Raw genomic sequence first — 20,155 nt, forward strand, 5'->3', positions numbered from 1 at the left:
CACTGACAATGGTCACCTTTTAAGGATTTAGGGAGACTTTACTGTATTTTATATAATGGAAAATTTGCATTCAACTGGGAGACAACAATTCAATTTCAACTTTAACAATAAATTGGCTATGAATACAACCTGTTAACGGTCTAATCGAAAGATTAGCTTCAAGAAGAGGCTACATAATAACACTGAGGACAAACAAACTTTGTCTCCTGTGGAAGACCATGTGTTGTCAGGACGGACAATTTTCAGTGGAGGTAAAAAGGGTTTTCGGTCCTTCCAACGGCCTTTTGCAGACTGTAGATAGCAAACCATTAGAAGCTTTTATTTTTAATACCAAATTAACACTTAACCTCAAATACCTCATCATGTATTGTTCAGTAATTTGGAAGCAGACTTCACTAGAATTCAGTAATCCCAACATTGGAGGAAGATACTGTCTGCAGCTAAATTTCTGGGTGCCAACACATTAAGATGTGGTACAGCCGGGTACAAGTCAACAGTTGAACTTTATCTACACAGGTTCTTGAGGTTTAATTTCATATGAAATCTCATTACTCACCCAAAATTTGCCATCTGTAATGTTCTATTAGAGTAATGAAAAACCTGGTGATATATTTTTTTAGGAAAGAAATCATATTAATTGCACAAAAAAAGTTTGCACCATGCTATGAGACTCACCTGCGAGGCTGAGACATTTGGACGCGAAACTGAGGTGTTTGCTGTTGGTCCAGCCTTACTAGTTTCACTACTTGGTGTAGAGGCATTTGAAGATGTGGCACTAGAGTTTTGTGGAGGCATGTTCTTCACAGCAATACTTGGCTCTATATAAAACCTGTAATATTAAACATTAAGTTATTATCATGCTGTATTGTACTGTCCTATTACAGTGCCCACAACACATCCATTCTGGTAAATGTTAACAAGAAAGGATATGACTTAGAATATTGTCTGCATGTGCACACATGTAGTACAATTTACTTAACACTTAAAAAGCAGGGCATTGCTCACTAATATAATTGTGGAAATTATTCCACCATGAATCTGTGGCTTGCAAATACTGTATCATAACTGACAATCTACCCTCAGTAGCCCTGTAACATGTAACATACCAATTAATTGTTGAATGTATTTGTTGTCAGTCTCAGAATATTGTATTCTGGTGAATAATTTAATGGAATAGCACAGAGTCTGTTAATGAAATATAAAAACTTCTAAATTGAATGTGTTTCTTTGCCTGATGTCATTGGTTTGACATACTTTTTGACAAATAAAGCTATATGCTCGAGTTGAGGGCAGAACAAGACAGACCACCGCTGAAGTATGACAAGACTCAGTTGCTTGGCATAATCAGCCTTATAAGGAAATCCAACATTGGCAGAGCCTCATCAAATTCAAGATACTGTAATACAAATTCATATCCCCTTCCTGTCAAGGATCTCAGCTGAGTATCTAAATGTGATTGTAGGAGAAAAGTTGTTTCACAGAGATTAGGGAGAGGTTAAGGTAATTTTCATTTGATTTAATTGCAGTATTTTAAATGCATGGTGGTAAATCACCACAACAATGAATATACTGTACTGTACATAACTATATTAGGGAAAACTTATAGCATAAATCATAATTTACCAAAGGTGTTGGTATCCTTATTCAATGAACTTTCTACAGTGAAATTAGCTATTAAAGATAAAGTCAGTTAGTAAGAAAGAATAATATACTGCAGTGATTACTTTTGATGTAGCATTGGCATAATTTAGTTTTTTTGTTAACATTTTAAAACTGTCATATATACTATACAGTACATAAAGTACAGTATATGAGACGCTCCGGACCATAACCTAAGAGCCATATATCGCAACAACTCAACATCTTTAAAATACAGTATAAATATTTTAAAGTAAAAGTGAATAAAGCTTAGTTAAAAGGTTAATTTTTAACATACAACTCCATAAATAAGGACTCCTCATGTAAAACTGACTTGCAGTCTAATAGGCAATTTCTCATACCTGTTGGAGAGAAGACAATGTGTAAACTTTTGAAATTGTTCTTTAGTGACTGAACCTCAAATATGCTGCACAAGTACTGTATACTGAACAGTACAATACAGGTATCCCTTGATAAATGAATGCTCGAAATACGAAAATTCGCTTATATGAATTTCCTAAACTGACACCACTATTTTGAGATACAAAAACTTCCTCGCTGATACGAATTTGGATCCGGGCAAAAATTAAAATTTCGCTTCCTGCATCTTCAGCTACCAGTCCCACTCCTTCTACCAGTGGATTTTCTTCCACTCCTCCCACCTTTGGTGTGACTGTGGTGTCCTTGGCAGAAAGCAGTGATGAGGTGGAAAACCCTCCTCATCTCTCTGAGTAGTGCCCTTACTCAGTCCACCCTTGTGGTGGTGAGCCCAGACTGCCCTCCCATAAGGTAATGTACCAAAGTTAAACAAAATTTTATTACTTTTTCATGTGGTAGGTAGTAAATTATAGTTGTGTACTATTTATCATTAGTTAGGTAGGTCTTGTTCTTGTTTGTAAACTGATTTTGCATTTTTGGGGGGTACAATATTGGGGTATTTGGGGCATTGGGGAACCATACCCTATTTTTCCCATATATTCTTTTATTTGAGAAATTAAAATTAACTTGAGAACTGTTTTTTGTATCTGTACCAATTCATATACAGGTACTGTACTGTATTGAGGAATACCTGTATATGACAATGCTGTAACACACACACACACACACACACACACACACACACACACACACACACACACACACACACACACACACACACACACACACACACACACACACACACACACACACACACACACACACACACACACACACACACACACACACACACACACACACACACACACACACACACACACACACACACACACACACACACACACACACACACACACACACACACACACACACACACACACACACACACACACACACACACACACACACACACACACACACACACACACACACACACACACACACACACACACACACACACACACACACACACACACACACACACACACACACACACACACACACACACACACACACACACACACACACACACACACACACACACACACACACACACACACACACACACACACACACACACACACACACACACACACACACACACACACACACACACACACACACACACACACACACACACACACACACACACACACACACACACACACACACACACACACACACACACACACACACACACACACACACACACACACACACACACACACACACACACACACACACACACACACACACACACACACACACACACACACACACACACACACACACACACACACACACACACACACACACACACACACACACACACACACACACACACACACACACACACACACACACACACACACACACACACACACACACACACACACACACACACACACACACACACACACACACACACACACACACACACACACACACACACACACACACACACACACACACACACACACACACACACACACACACACACACACACAGCCACACACACACACACACACACACACACACACACACACACACACACACACACACACACACACACACACACACACACACACACACACACACACACACACACACACACACACACACACACACACACACACACACACACACACACACACACACACACACACACACACACACACACACACACACACACACACACACACACACACACACACACACACACACACACACACACACACACACACACACACACACACACACACACACACACACACACACACACACACACACACACACACACACACACACACACACACACACACACACACACACACACACACACACACACACACACACACACACACACACACACACACACACACACACACACACACACACACACACACACACACACACACACACACACACACACACACACACACACACACACACACACACACACACACACACACACACACACACACACACACACACACACACACACACACACACACACACACAACAATAGAATATAATTATTACTACCAGGATAAGAGATGAAATACACAAACTGGAGGTTGGGGGGAGAGAGGAATGAGGCAACACTACCACCACAGGCTCCAGGGGTAAACAAAACTGCCCAATGTCAACCCCCCCCCCCCACTCCACTCCCCGATAGTGATAGGTTTGGTGAAACTTGAGTTGCGTCAATGGGATCAAGTACACATGACCCTAACACACCCTGGCCTTCACTGATAGCCTAGCTGAGTCCTCGTGGGGTACAGGAGCCAGAATAATACAAGAAAAATGATGTGAAAATGAGGAAGACAAATTGTAATAAACTGTTAAGATATATAAAACTATAATAAATTAAAAAAATAAGTAAACAGTACACAATGAAAACTAATGACAAATAAAAAATATCAGTGAATGGAAAATTAATTAGTAGACTTTGTGTGAATAACCAAAATATGAAAATTATAAAATGTATAACTGAGAAGATAAGTTATTTATAATGCCAGTCATCTCATTACACTTGTGGTATACAATTAATTCTCCAACATTTCCCGAATCTTTATCTTAAAAATAATTATTGTTTCCTCCACACAAGATAACACACTCCAAGACTGCTCCTGCTACTAACCTCTACTCCACCACTCTCCTCCACACACCCACACCACCACACACCCCCTACCCACCACCACACTCTTCCACACCCACACCACCACACTCCCCACTCTCCCTCCACACCCACACCACCACCTCTCTCTTACCACCTCCACCACACCTACACCACTACCTCCCCACCCCACCACTCTCCTCCACACACCACACCTCCCTCACTCTCCTCCACACACCTACACCTACACTCCTCTCCACACACCACACACCCACACCACCACACCCCTCTACCCACCACTACACTCTCCACACACCTCACACCTACCACACCTCACCCCACTCCTCTCCACACCTCCTCCACACACCTACACCACTACACAACCCCACCCACCACCTCTCTTCCACACCTACACCACACACCCTCTCCACCACACACACACCCACACCACCTCCTCCTCTACTCCACACCCACACCACCACCCCTACTCCCACCACCACTCCCTACACACCCACACACACACCACCTCTACTCCACCACCTCCTCCCACACCTACACCACACACTCACCTCCCTCTCCCTACACACCTACACACACCACCCTACTCCACCACCACACTCTCCTCCACACCCTACACCACACCTCACCCACCACCACACACTCTCCCCCACACACACCACACCTCCCCACACCTCACCTCACCTCCACCACCACACCTCCCACACCCACACCACTCACACCTCCTCCACACTCCACCACCACCTCCCTCCACACACACCACCTCCCTCTCCACCACCACACCTCCACACCCACACCACACACCTCCTCTACTCCACCACACTCTCCACACACCCTACACCACTACACTCTCCTCTACTCCACCACCACACCCTCCACTCCACCACCACACACCTCCTACTCCACCACCACACCTCCCCCACTCCACCACCACACCTCCCCTCCACTCCACCACCACACTCTACACACACCACACTACCCCACCACACTCTCCTCTACACACCTACACCACTACACTCTCCTCTACTCCACCACCACACTCACCTCTACTCCACCACCACTACACTCTCCTCTACTCCACCACCACACTCTCCTCTACACACCTACACCACTACACTCTCCTCTACAGTCTACACCACCACACTCTCCTCTACACCACCACTTTTCCCTTGTAAACTTACCAGGCATCACATACAACAATGTTAATGGTATGTCTGGCCACATCTGCCATCACAGTTGTACATAAACCCACAGAAAACACTTATATATAAACGAACAAACAAATGTCATTAAATGCCTCATGCAAGACGCAACTTGCATTGGAAATAAAAAGAGGCTTGTCTTTTTGGGGGGTCTATAAGGAGACCAGGCTAACTCATCGTGCTCATTTAATTTTTTTTTCTATTATCCAATAAATATTTTCAACAAATTATAAATAATCTTTCGTCTTTTCAATCTGATGTATAATGAAGAAGACTTGTGAGTGCCGTCAACTACCATGTTTGTTTGTTCTGGGATTCAGTTACAATGAAGACTGTGCTGCAGTTATCTCAGTTATTATCAAGTTTACCAAGCTGCTCAATATTGGCTGTGGCAATCCACATGTGGAATTTACTATCATGCAATGAAAAATTTGTACAGATACAACATTTCATAATATTTTCTTAGTTTCTACATAAGCCAAGTTAACGTACAGTATTACAAAGTGAAAACAGTAAATAATTAACTGATTATGCTAATGAAAAATTTAATTAATCAAGCTTTGCTAACAATTGCCTAATGTACTAAGAGGCACTTTCTCAAATGAGTTTGGGAAGATTGTGTTTTTTGGAAATTTTTATATAAATAAGATGGACAAATATCACTCCATTCACTAGAAAGGGCATTCAGTGATGACATTTAAAGAAATACTGTACAAGAGTCTGTCTAATGAGTGACACCACAAGAATTAAATTTGTTTAGTTTCTTCAGGTACAATAATTTTGAAAATCTATATTACATATTACAATAAATATCTTTGTGCAAATCACAGATTAAACTTACTGTACCAACAATGGGAAGCAGAGAGTGTCACAACTCCAACAAATCAAACTACGTATAAACTGTACTGAACAGACTGAGAACTGTGAAAATATATACAGGAACTCTCAAGCTCCTCCCACACTGTACAAACTCCACCCACATGCTATCAAGTCCCGCTCACACCCTACCCCTGTAGTAAAAGCTCCGCCCACACACCCTTTGCTCAACCAGTTGTTTCAAGGTCAGTACACGCAGTGCCAGTGGTACAGGGTGGAACGACAGTTTGTAATCCCTCACAGCAGACACGTGACAAATGTAGCTGTGTAAGCTCTATCATATTACACTTACTGTATATCAATTATAAGTGACAACTAGACACCTACATTATATCATGAATACCATAGAGGTAATCAAACATAATCAGAATTATATAAAGTTGACTTGGACATCAATAAAAGTTTAATAATCAATTACATACAAAAGATTGATTGAAAGGAGGAAAAGAAGTTGCCCAAAGGGGAAGAAAGAGACATGAAGGAAAAATGGGAAAGAAAAAATGGAGAGTAACGGTACAAGATTGGGAAAGAGGTGTGTGTGTGTGTGTGTGTGCTTGCATGCATATGTGCATGTGTGTGTGTGTGTGTGTGTGTGTGTGTGTGTGTGTGTGTGTGTGTGTGTGTGTGTGTGTGTGTGTGTGTGTGCGTGTGTGTGTGTTGTGTGTGTGTGTGTGTGTGCATATGTGTGCTTGCATGCATATGTGCATGTGTGTGTGTGCATAGTGTGCTTGCATGCATATGTGCATGTGTGTGTATGCTTGCATGCATATGTGTGTGTGTGCTTGCATGCATATATGTGTGTGTGTGCTTGCATGCATGTGCATGCATATGTGCTGTGTGTGTGCTTGCATGCATATGTGCATGTGTGTGTGCTTGCATGCATATGTACATGTGTGTGCTTGCATGCATATGTGCATGTGTGTTTGCATGCATGTGTGCTTGCATGCATATGTGCATGTGTATATGTGTGCTTGCATGCATATGTGCATGTGTGTATGTGCTTGCATGCATATGTGCATGTGTGTGTGTAATACTACTAATAATAATAAATAACGGTTTATTGAAAAAATTCTGCAGCCCGAAGACTGAAAATATACATTGGACATAAATGACTTATTACATACATTGGTGTGTGTGTGTGTGTGTAAGGAGTCACAATACTGCAGTACTTTGGTACCATCACTCTATAAAGTATAAAGTGATTTGTTTAGGTATCGTGTGTTTGCCGGTCTGTTTCGCATTTAGTTCACCATCACGTTGTTCAAGGCTATAATGGTGCACTCACAACCCAACAACTATTTCCACCATCTAAAAAGTGACTAGTACTCTAACTCTCTTATGGTAATGAAAAATATGAAAGTAATATTTTGTATGAAAATTATTTAAATGTTTAATTCAACAAAACCAAACTATGAAAGGAATTTAATTAGAAGGAAAGAGAAGAGATTGAAATATCGGAGCGTAACAGAACTCATTGGCCACAAGAGTCCTTGGTGCCTCTTCACCCCTGAGATAAAGCAGGACATTACCCCCCCCACAGGCAAAGCACTAACCCTGAAACTCATTCAATCTGTTCGGGTAACATCCTCATATCATCTATTTGTTCATGTCACTGTGTTCATAAGCTCATGGGACACATAAAGGCAAGGATGGTTTAACATATAATACAATATTTCCATGTCCTCTGTTATACTGAAGGCAAGTGGTAAGGGACACAAAGCAATAGAGTACTGTACTGTACTGTAAATGGAACAATGGATATGCAGTGAATTCTGTTAATAAGGAAAGTTCAATACAGTAATAATGTAAAATGCATTAATAAAAATACTGGACGGACTCTATATCACTGATTTATATTTTAAAATAAAAGCGTCTCCTCCAAATCATAGAAAGGCTTACAAATGAATGGGCAAAAAGGAACAATATTAACTAATGCATGCTAATATATGCCACAAATTGCTATTCAAGTACAGTACAGTATTTGTTTTAGATATTTCTGGTGCACTTATGACCAACTCTACTACAGTACTATAACTAAAAACACTAACTGCAACAATGACTCACAACACACATGAACCTCAGCCACACAACACCATAACAGTGTCAGTACGTACCTTTTCTTTTCATATTTCATTATCATGAAATCTCTAATCTTATGCTCGTCTTTGGTGTCAGGAAATGGACTAATCTTTGCATCATAAAGCCCCAGCCACACAGCTCCACAATACTATATCGTGGAGAAGAAAAATGACACAATTAATACTTCAATGTTAGTTATCTTTACATTTCAGATAGAGTATTTTTTTTTCTTTGAGAACACAAAATGATAAATATATTTAAGGACATGCAATAAACAGGAACCAAAAAAATTAGCAGGAACAAAGTCGTATCATTGCTAAGAACATAATTATATGTTCTTCTCAATATGATGACTTCATTCATACTGATTTTTAGGTTCCTGTTTTTGCATATAGTACCTGTACTGTAATCATTTGGGGTTCTCGAATAAAACAAAAATTACCCTGTACTTTCTATTAGCAAAATGATCTTAAAATATAATAGATTAAAGGACAGTACAGTATATGTGGCCATAGTTCTCACAGCACTGATAAACCACAGAACTGGGACTTCCAGCTACAATTCTGACACACGACACCCATCATCACAACAAAATCAAGGAGTTTACCCTTAAAGCTTAAACTTGATACAACTTCCATACTATTTCCTATTCTCCTTTGACAATCTCTTTACTTCTGTTTCTCTCTACTGTACATAATTCTATCGAAGTCTGGGTAGGAGGCCAACTCTCAGTTTTGGTTTTCAAGAAAATTTTGGTTTTAATCACATTAACACAAGATATAAAGGAGTTACAGTCTTATGCATGATGAAGAGGGAAAGTTAAGGGTAAAAATGAAGACTCATCCTGATAATCATACTCTATAACTCATGTACTGTACCCATCAACTAATGACCCCAGTTTAAGCCTCAACTTTAATGGCTCACACTTAATCAAAATTATCATCCTCGTGTCTGGGGATTGGAGACTACATCCCTTCACACCAAATGTTTTAAGGCTGTCTTTACCAATCCTCCCAAATTTTGTATCTCTCCAGGGATCCAGCTTTCAGTTTCATCTATCCATCCCAGTCTTTGCCCTCACTGTTTTAAGTTTTAGTACTGTATGATAAATCTTGTTTTTAATTTAGGCATCATAATACAGTACCCAGTTCACATTCAACTACGTAAAGTCCTCTGTTTTGCAATAAGCCATATTAAGTCCTCTGCTTTAATTTTAAGCATGATTAGTCCTGTTTTATATTTAAGAATTAGTAGTCTTGTTTTAAATCTAAGCAAGATACTGTAAACTTGCTTTAAGATTATGCACGAGAAATCCTGCATTAATTTGAAGCTTTGTAAGTCCTCTGTTTTATTGGTGGAAATATTCTTCTCAGTGAGAAGTGTGATTGCATTGCATCTGAGCAGTCAGTCATCCTGTGTGATCTATATGGAGTAACGAGATAATGAAAAATGTCACACTGTTTGTTGTATGTACAGTATACTCGTGAGGCTCACTGATACACGGAAAAAAAATTCTATTGTTTTTCTATCTTATAACCACATCCCGCTAAAATATTCTATTTTAGCCACTTATATTTTAGTGAACCTATTGTCAGAGACCATTAACACACCACTAACTTATTAAAGGATAAAGTGACCCAATTTAAGACATTTTTACCTCTACTGTATTTGCAAACTGATACTGTACTATAAGTATTCTTTTTATTTTCTTTAGTGCTAATACAATTTGTCTTCTCTTTAGTTCTCAAACATAAAAACAATGATTTTTTCTACATTCACATTCAAAGTTCAATACTGTTTGACTGCAACACTGATCTGAAACAAACTTTTTCTAAGCTCTACAAATCTTATTTTCAATTTCCAAAGGCAAGCATAATTCTTTGAACAACATATTGCTCAGCTCGTCAACCATTAAAGTGCTGTAACAACTCTCTCTACACCAATGATGAATACCCTTCTTGACCAAGAGCAAAAACTTACTACAGTATTTGACTACAACTCATCAATTCTGGTGTTTTGGTATGCTCTTTTGCATAATAAAACCAATATTACCATCAATATGTTTCTTAATGCACACCCTGAACACCATCTAAACAATTCATTGGTCAACTTTCCTTTCTATTGTCTTAATAAGAAGTACTACCGTGTACATGTGTTGAAAATAAATGCACTGTACATACAAAGAATACCACTACAGGCTGACCTGCACTTATCAAACTCTATATGATTATAACTCTGGATAAAACTAATTACAGTATATAGTAATTTTCTAAATACATTTAAATACATTTGAAATCTTGTTGTGGTATATTTACATACTGTACCAAACATGGTTAAACTTCACAGCTGCTTCTTCAAGTTATGGTGATCACATTGGAAAATACCCCCCCCCCCAAACACACACGTGACAATTTCTATGCAGTATCTGCCTTTTTGATAGAAGGAAAGATCACTTACCTGGTTGCCCTTTGATTTTATTTGTTCAATCTCTTCCTGTGTGAAACTGGCCATGGAGATGGACTTGACACGATGCGGAGGATTTAATCCTCGACTGTAAATACAAAAAAAATTCCATGGTTATTTTTGGTAAGGACTACATAAACATCCTACATCTTATTATAATTTGCTACAATTTCTTTATAGTACTGTATGTATATGAATCTGGCTCCAGTCTGGTTTGTTGCAATTTGGGATAAATGGCGATTATCGACAACTTCTGTGTACTGTACAGTACACTACAGTATAATGTACCTGTATACACAATTTTCTTCAATTTTTATTCTTTACTGTTACATGGACACAATCGTTTATACAGAAAGTGAAAACAACAAATAATAATATAATAAATGATTATCATAAGGTCAAAAACATAGAAAATAAAAATTTCTTCACGTGTGGGAGTTAGCACACGATCATAGGCAGGAAGGAGTAGGAGGGGGAAGTGCGCTCCTGCCTCCTGTGACCTACGTGAAATGATTTTATTTATTAGTACAGTACTGTACCCTGTACTGTATTATTTTTATTTATTCTTCACATTTATGGAGGAATACATTAGACCACGGAGAGATAAAGACACCACACTAATCCGCAAATACATAAATCTAAATGCCTCGGTTGGTGAAATGGTATACAGAGTGAAAACTTTGGATACATGGAATCAACGGACAGGAAATCCGTGGTTGGCGAGGGTCTACTGCAATACAGTTATACTGTACTGTATTCCACTACTCTACTGATCTTAAATTTTTTTTTTTTCTTAAGTACAGTACAGCATGCCCTTCAAATTTGCGGGGATTAGGTTCTCAAAATGACCACAAATCGCCAAATCCGCGAATAACATTTGCTGACCGGGGGAGGGGTGTATATTTTACTTGTGTACATAGGAATGTATATACCCTTTATGCATTTGCCCTTAGGACAATTATTTCTTTTACCTGTATTGTATACAGTACCGGTATATGTGTGTGTGTGTGTGTGTGTGTGTAGACACACACACACAAAACACATACAAATAAATAATAATGGGAAAATCCCCTCACAAATAATCAGAAACAAATTTATTACAAATGTGACCGTCTACCCTCATGTCTACTCAGTGCTTTATTAATAACAAAGCACGGAGTATACATGAGGGTAGACTGTCACATTTGTAATAAATTTGTTTCTGATTATTTGTGAGGGGATTTTCCCATTATTATTTATTTGTATATGTTTTGTGTATGTGTCTCCACACACACACACATATATACAATAAAGATAAAGGCAATTACTGTCTCGAGAACAAATGGCTCTTTGTCCCAGCCACGAAAATGACGGCAACTTTAAAACTACCCACAGACATTCTTGGGTACATCCAGGGTGTCATCCGCAAATAATAGAGGACTGCGAAATAAAAATCCACAAACTATCCAGGCGTACTGTACTTTGAATTATGAAAACTTTTGTAATTTTTTCAAAACACAGTACTGTATCCAATAAATGAGAATTTGGTGTAATGATCATAATGTTTTAGAATATGAAAAGTCAATGAATGAACCTGTATTTGATCCAGCAGGTAAAATTCTGAGTGAACCAGATCACATTATCATTTGTGGAGACAAGCTAGTACTGCTTTGGGTGTACAGTGAAAAACAAAACTATCTTCCCAGTTTTGGATGAATGTACAGTATCGCTGAATACTCGAGCCTTCTAACTTGTCCTCTGAGAAATTTTAGAACAGTTGGTGGGCCTGAAGAGGACTTATCCTGAGCTTCATGGGTACAGGTTATCCCTCGTGACATGATGGGGTAGGTTCCAAAAAATAAATTCATTAAGTGAATTTTCATATCTCGAATAAAAAACATATGGGAAAAATAGGGTTCGGTTCCCCAATGATAAAACAACCGCAAAATCATGCCCCCAAAACACAAAATCAGTTCAGAAACAAGAAAAAACTAGCTAACTAATGATAAATAGTACACAACTACTATAATTTACTACCAAACACATTAAAAACATTGATAAAACACTAACAACATGAAAATATGCAGCTAAAACTATTAAGGAAAAGCTAGATCAAAGTTTAACTCATGGCCACCCTCAAGCATTGCCATAGCAACCAGCCCGGCCACCTCTGCCGACCCGCACCGCTCCCTACCCTGCTCTCACGTGCAAAGAAATGTTTGTTCCCTTTATGATTTTGACCTTATGGGAGTTATTTCTTTTACCTTTTTTGCACATTATGTATGTAGGGTTGTGTGTGCATGTAAGTGGGAAAAATAAATAAATAAATAAAAGTTAATCTATCCAAAACTACAAGTCGAAAAATAATCATAACCTAAGTCCCCCAACTCATCCTGTTAACTCTCGATTGTGCACGAAGCATTGTTTATTCCCTTTATGTTTTCGACTATGATTTTTTTTTTTTATCCTGTATGTAGGATTGTGTGTGCATATATGTTTACATGCCCGAACTTAGGAGCTGAAAAATAACCATAACATAACTCCTGCCTCAGCCTGAGAGAGAGAGCATTAGGGGCATGTGGCTGCCTCGGCTAACTCCCGGGGACGCACGATTTGAATTTTTGCCGGGACCCAAATTCATATAAGTGGCGAAAACTTTTATAACACAAAGTAGTGGTGTCAAGTTAGAAAATTTATATAAGCGAATTTTCGTATCTAGGGGATACCTGTACCCCTGTAGTCCATTTATCATGACTGAAATACTGTACACTGTATATCATTTACCACATTAACCACTTTGGGATGTTTCAAACCATGATATGCCTCATGTTCCATAGAGAAAGAGCTTCTTATATCAGATTAATCATGCTACCCAGTCATGCATACCAACTGCTCATAGGTGGTTGAGGTAAATCTTTGAGTATGGGAAGATAATTTTGTTGCTAGTACAATGACTTTACAGGAAATACAATATTTCTGATGACTCAATATAAAGCTTTGTGTCAGGTAAGTTTAGTCAATGGGTGGCTGTAAGATTTTGTCCTTGATGTACTGCACGCCTGGTTGAGAGTCTGCAGCGCTACGTGACAAGCCACCAGTTCAAGCATTCAGTGTATGACACAGAGCAGTCCAGTATTGTGGTTGAGAATTTATTTTGGTATTTGGGACTGAAAAAAAAAAACCTGATAAGGAAGATGTCTGCATTTGCCAGATAAAACCCATGGCTTATGAACTCCCCCATTTTCTAAAATCAATAAAATATTAACCACACCATCCATAACTCTGATACCTTCTACATGCTACATCATCCCTTCAGTCTTTCTTTTCTAATTCAGAAATAAACAATACTGTACTGTAACAGGACAAGTACAGACTTAGATTAGTAAAGATACAGTAATTCCCACACAGCGACAGCATTATAATGTTGAGGCTTTAAGTTAAGACTTATAATATCTTCCAAACTCCTGTTCCATTTTTTCACACAATGTTTTAATATGTACTCTCTGGGTGTCATCTACTAATCTCTCCCAGAGATTCTTTACATTTGTGTATCCAGTTATCTCTCTTATATTGGTCACCTCCATTCATGCAGGTAATCCAGTAATGCTCTTTTTCTGCTATTAGGAATGAATTGTAACCACAGATCTAACAGGTTTGCTCTCATCTCATTCATATTAAGCACTTCAGCTTATTTCACACCCTAACACTAACTTAGCATAACCCACATGAAACTTAGGGTGCTCAATTATCAGAGGAAATAAGTTGGGGTATTTAATCGTTAAATGATAATTTTTTCAAAACCTTAAGCTAGGATTCCATTCACGTTGCAGCGGTAGCGATAGCGGCAATAATAGATCATGTTGAAATGTACACGGTTGTTTCCAATAGCACGGTTGCGTTAGCGTTATGCGTTTGCGGTACATTTCAATCGGTCCCTGTAGCAATTGAAAATGCAACCGCATGGAAACGGACGAGAGAATCCCACACTGTGACGTCACTAACCCCGTGTTTGCTCTCCTTACCCAGCAAAATGCCTCTAGGAAAAAACATTTTCTGTAGAGGACACCGAGAAACAAATTAAGATGTGGCCAGGAATAATAGGTCACTTAGTATAGCCTATATTGAGGGGTGTGTTCCTTCCCATGCATTATGGATGTTCAGATCTCCCCCCTCCTGTATCAGGGTTCTCCACACACACATTAGACAATTTAGATAGCGTGATAATATGAGCGTAAAGGCAGCTGTGAAATTAAGAGATTATATACAGGAATAATAGGTCACTCAATACAGTATAGCCTAGCAAGAAACAGATGTAGTATTATTGATTTTCAGACTTCTCCCTTTCACAAGGTTCTTCCATACACCAGACAATGTATTTAGTAGTCAGTGTGATAATAAAGTCAATCCAATAATAACCAAACATTTTTATTTCTTATCACCAGAGTATTGTAGACTCTATATTTGGTCTGATTCAGCAGCAATCTATGAACCAACATCTATGTTTCCTCGTCCATTTTTCCTTTGATTTACGCATGATCTTACACAAACCCAGGATGTTTAATAGTAAATCATCCTGTTCATATAAGACTCGTAGCTTTGATGAACTAGGAGCCATCTTTCATGTCCTGTTCCCGCTAACAGAAAGATAGCTGCATGCAAATGAAAACAGGGGTGTCCGTTTTTCAGGGCAATTTAACGCAAACGCCTACCGCAAATGAACTGTAAACACATATATATATCATCCTAGCTTTACGCTCCACCATTGCGAATACGGTTTACAGTACAGTATATCCTATCCTCTGTATCACACACTATCTCATGAACTCACTGTACTATAGACGATCTCTCTGGGTGTGGCAAGGTACTGTACTGGTCTAGGTGGGAAAATGTCCAAAAAGATTCATACCCTCCAAACCACTAAGATTCCTTGCATCAACACTGACCCTTCAAACCACTAAGCTTCCTTGCATCAACACTGAACCTCCATACCACTAAGCTTCCTTGCATCAACACTGAACCTCCATACCACTAAGCTTCCTTGCATCAACACTGACCCTTCATACCACTAAGCTTCCTTGCATCAACACTGACCCTTCATACCACTAACCTTCCTTGCATCAACACTGAACCTCCATAACCACTAAGCTTCCTTGCATCAACACTGACCCTTCATACCACTAAGCTTCCTTGCATCACCACAACCTTAATACAACTAAGATTCCTTGCATCAACACTGACCCTTCAAACCACTAACCTTCCTTGCATCAACACTGAACCTCCATAACCACTAAGCTTCCTTGCATCAACACTGAACCTCCATACCACTAAGTTTCCTTGCATCAACACTGACCCTCCATACCACTAAGCTTCCTTGCATCAACACTGACCCTTCATACCACTAAGCTTCCTTGCATCAACACTGACCCTTCATACCACTAAGCTTCCTTGCATCAACACTGACCCTTCTTACCACTAAGCTTCCCCGCATCAACACTGACCCTTAATACCATTAAGCTTCCTTGCATCAACACTAAACCTCCATACCACTAAGCTTCCTTGCATCAACCCCAACCCTTCATACCACTAAGCTTCCCCACATCAACATTGACCCCTTAACACCACTAAGCTTCCTTGCATCAACAATCACATTACCAAGCATCAGTCATTTCCCATCATTTGTCAAGAGTACACATTTGAACCCAACAATTCAAGCCAATACATTATCTCTCCCTCACACCACTGACCTAATACTGTACGACAATTATTAATCTCTTCCACATATATCCAATAATACTTATGCTGCTTTTTTTCCCTGATAATTTTTGACAGGATCTTCTCTATGATCTCTTCTAGACAGTACAGTAATTAGTTTTTACAATTTTTCCTTTGCTCCCCCACTACATTTACATTCTATATATAAAAACATATATGTCAGTGGCTATTGTACCAAAATATATTAAGCGGAAAAAGCAAATTAATGTACTGCAGATTATCTTTCAAAACATCACAAAAAATAAGCAAAACTTCTTTGCAAAATTAAAATGGCAACTTTAATTTTAAGTATACCTCTTAATCTTAGAGCCAGAAGTTCAAAAATTATATAACAATAATTTTCCATGCAGGACATAAATCAACTGATAACAAATAAAAGAGAACATACACTAAGCATTCTTAAAGGATCACATGACAATTATCACATGGACTACCCATGAAATATTCATGTACCACTTAGACTTGGGATGTGTTCAGGAATACTTTACTGGAAAATAATGACAATTCATAATATAATTGTCTCTTTTCCTGTAGTGGGAGTACTCACGTGGGAGGTAATGTGGGGTAGGTGAGGGGGTGTGGCTCCTCCACCGGGACATAGAATCCTGAGAAAATTTCCCAGAAAAATGATGCAACTTACCCAATCTCTATCCATTAACATAACTACCCACCCCTGGGGCACCACCTTCACAATTCATTTACACGCATACACAACCGACACGTTATCCATAAATAATAAGCGCAAACACATCTCATACATGGTAAATACGACAATAAAGCAACTAGTCATGTCACGGAAAGTCGCAGTAGCAGCTGAGGGTTGGGGAGGCTGCTGCTCCAGCCTACTTACAGGATGCCTGAGCAAGACGTGCACACAAAGGACCCCACAGTCATATTGATGTAGGTCGTCCCTTTCTGGTGGCAGTCGAAACATATCCTATTAGAAGGTTGGGAACCTAGTTCTCGCAAGGTTTTCAGGTTCTTCTCATCCTGTTTCCTTCTACTCGAAGCCATGTTTGGTGGGTCTACCATTCAGCACGCGACACACTGGTCTTCAACAACGCATTCATACTAATTTTTTTCAGGTTTACTTCTCTCTTAAAATTTTTATTGTGTTATTTTCTTTTATAAATTTAAGTGAACTGGAGTTATTTGTAATTAATTCAGTTTAATTTATGATACATACAGGCCTCACACGACTCATTATTTATAATAGTATTATGTATAATAAACTAGCGTTATACAATTTAGTTTTCATCCTGTTATTAAAAATATGCACCTTACATTATCAAATATGATCCTTCTAGTTATTCACGAAAATGGATTTGTATATATTTATATATATATGCATCGATTAATAATGTATACACAGCTTTCACAACAATTTCAGATTACTGTGCGAATGTTCAGTTCATTGCACCTTCAAAGTAATTCTGTCATTCACATACAGGTATATCCTCGTCCATATAAGTGTTATTAACGAGGAAAAATCTTCATCTCTCATAACTTCAAATCACCTGAGAGAGGAAAAGGTAACATTAACTGTCCCTCCTGTGTTTGTAGTACAGTATACAGTATGTAGTGATGGACTAACTACAGTACAAATAATGAACTGTAAATCATAACAATGTTTTAGTGCATAAATAAACAACCAATTAACGATGTAAGTGACTAATTTCACAAATATAAAGCATCACCTACCCTGTAAAGCAAATAAATGGAACAATATTAAACCAGTGTTTCTTCAAAACTTTGATGTTGAAATCATTTTCCTGTAATAGCCGATGGTACAATTGTTTAACGGTGTAACGGTAAAATTGTGAAGTTAATCACCTGCTCTGTACTGTACTTATTTTGTCTACATACAAGGGGAAAACCATGATTGCTCAACAAAGGCATAAATTATTAATTGCAGCATCTACCTGTATCCATGCTCGTGCTTCACAAATTAATATAAACAAACATTTCGGTAAGACTTAACAGCTCCATAATGTACAATCCTAGAGTCTGTATTACAAATTGCAAATATTATCTGTTAAATTACAGGGGAACAAGTGCCAGCCTCAGTTACATTAGCGGCATTTCAGGGACACCGTTAACTGCTTCATCAACTTAACGATTAAAATATTTAATTGTAAAAGTTTCAATGGCAATTAGTCGTCTACTGTATGACTATTTCTTGTATTCTGAATTACGTCAACTAACAAGACCTGTTGGAGAACAGCACAGCTCGCTTTTATTACTGGAGTAAGAAAAGGTATATTCCAGTCATCAGTAATGAAGCTTTATCAGCATAATTATCGATACAAGAGTTCTCTTGACAAAGTTTTCATCTTTTACCTTCCGTGACCTTGACCTGACGTGTGATATAAACTCATGTAAAGTTTCACCAAAACATTTATACCCATACAAGATTTATTACCTGAATTAATGCTGTTGCCCATTTAACATTGATAGTGGCCTTCAGCTTTGACCCAAACAAGGGTCACACTCCGGACAAGATTTTGATCCTGGCATTTTAAATTTACAGCCACTTTGAACTTGGTGATCTGCACTTTGCAAAGTGATGGTCATATTCCTGTGAAGTTTCGGAAACATAGAGTATCAGTATCAAGATAAGCCCTCGGAAAAGTTTTTGACTTATGACCTTCCTGTGCCTTGACCTTAGACAAAATTATTTAAATTTGATGATTGCAATAACCTTTAATTAAGGGAATTTAATGTTATTCTTTTCTGGAAATTCTACAGAACAGGTGTTGCGGCAAACAAATGGTTATGATTTTAATCTTTACTACAAATAACTGCTGCCATATTTGACACTAGGTCTTATCCACTTGACGAGTAGTGGTGGCAACCAGTGCTTAAAGAAAATTAAGAGACCCTGATACAAGGACACGTCAAGTGAAGTTTAACGAGAATTGGACAAAAAGTGGACTAAAGTAAAGTAAAAAGGTACCCCAAAAGCCTTGCCCAGAAACCAAACGTGGACGCCGAAACTACATATTTTCATAACGTGACATACTGACATTAACCCAAGGTGTAAATATGTAACAAATATGATCATCTAGAG

The 20,155-nt window shown here is 38.7% G+C and overlaps 1 protein-coding gene across 2 annotated transcripts in view; it reads right to left on the bottom strand.

Moving 5' to 3' along the window:
• LOC121860422 (arf-GAP domain and FG repeat-containing protein 1-like) overlaps positions 1-18,132 on the bottom strand; it is a 41,813-nt gene extending 23,681 nt beyond the window's left edge. For both annotated transcript variants that reach the window (XM_042357575.1, XM_042357574.1), the window contains exons 1-4: positions 17,936-18,132; positions 11,329-11,422; positions 8,907-9,019; positions 676-829 (exon numbers count right to left, since the gene is read on the bottom strand). In XM_042357575.1, coding sequence (XP_042213509.1) covers positions 676-829; positions 8,907-9,019; positions 11,329-11,422; positions 17,936-18,117 — 543 coding nt within the window. In that variant the 5' untranslated portion in view covers positions 18,118-18,132. The remainder of the gene's footprint in view (positions 1-675; positions 830-8,906; positions 9,020-11,328; positions 11,423-17,935) is intronic.
• Positions 18,133-20,155: the final 2,023 nt, after the last annotated feature.

The sequence above is a fragment of the Homarus americanus genome, unplaced genomic scaffold (genome assembly GCF_018991925.1).
Source record: "Homarus americanus isolate GMGI-L3 unplaced genomic scaffold, GMGI_Hamer_2.0 scaffold28051, whole genome shotgun sequence".
Taxonomy (NCBI): domain Eukaryota; kingdom Metazoa; phylum Arthropoda; class Malacostraca; order Decapoda; family Nephropidae; genus Homarus; species Homarus americanus.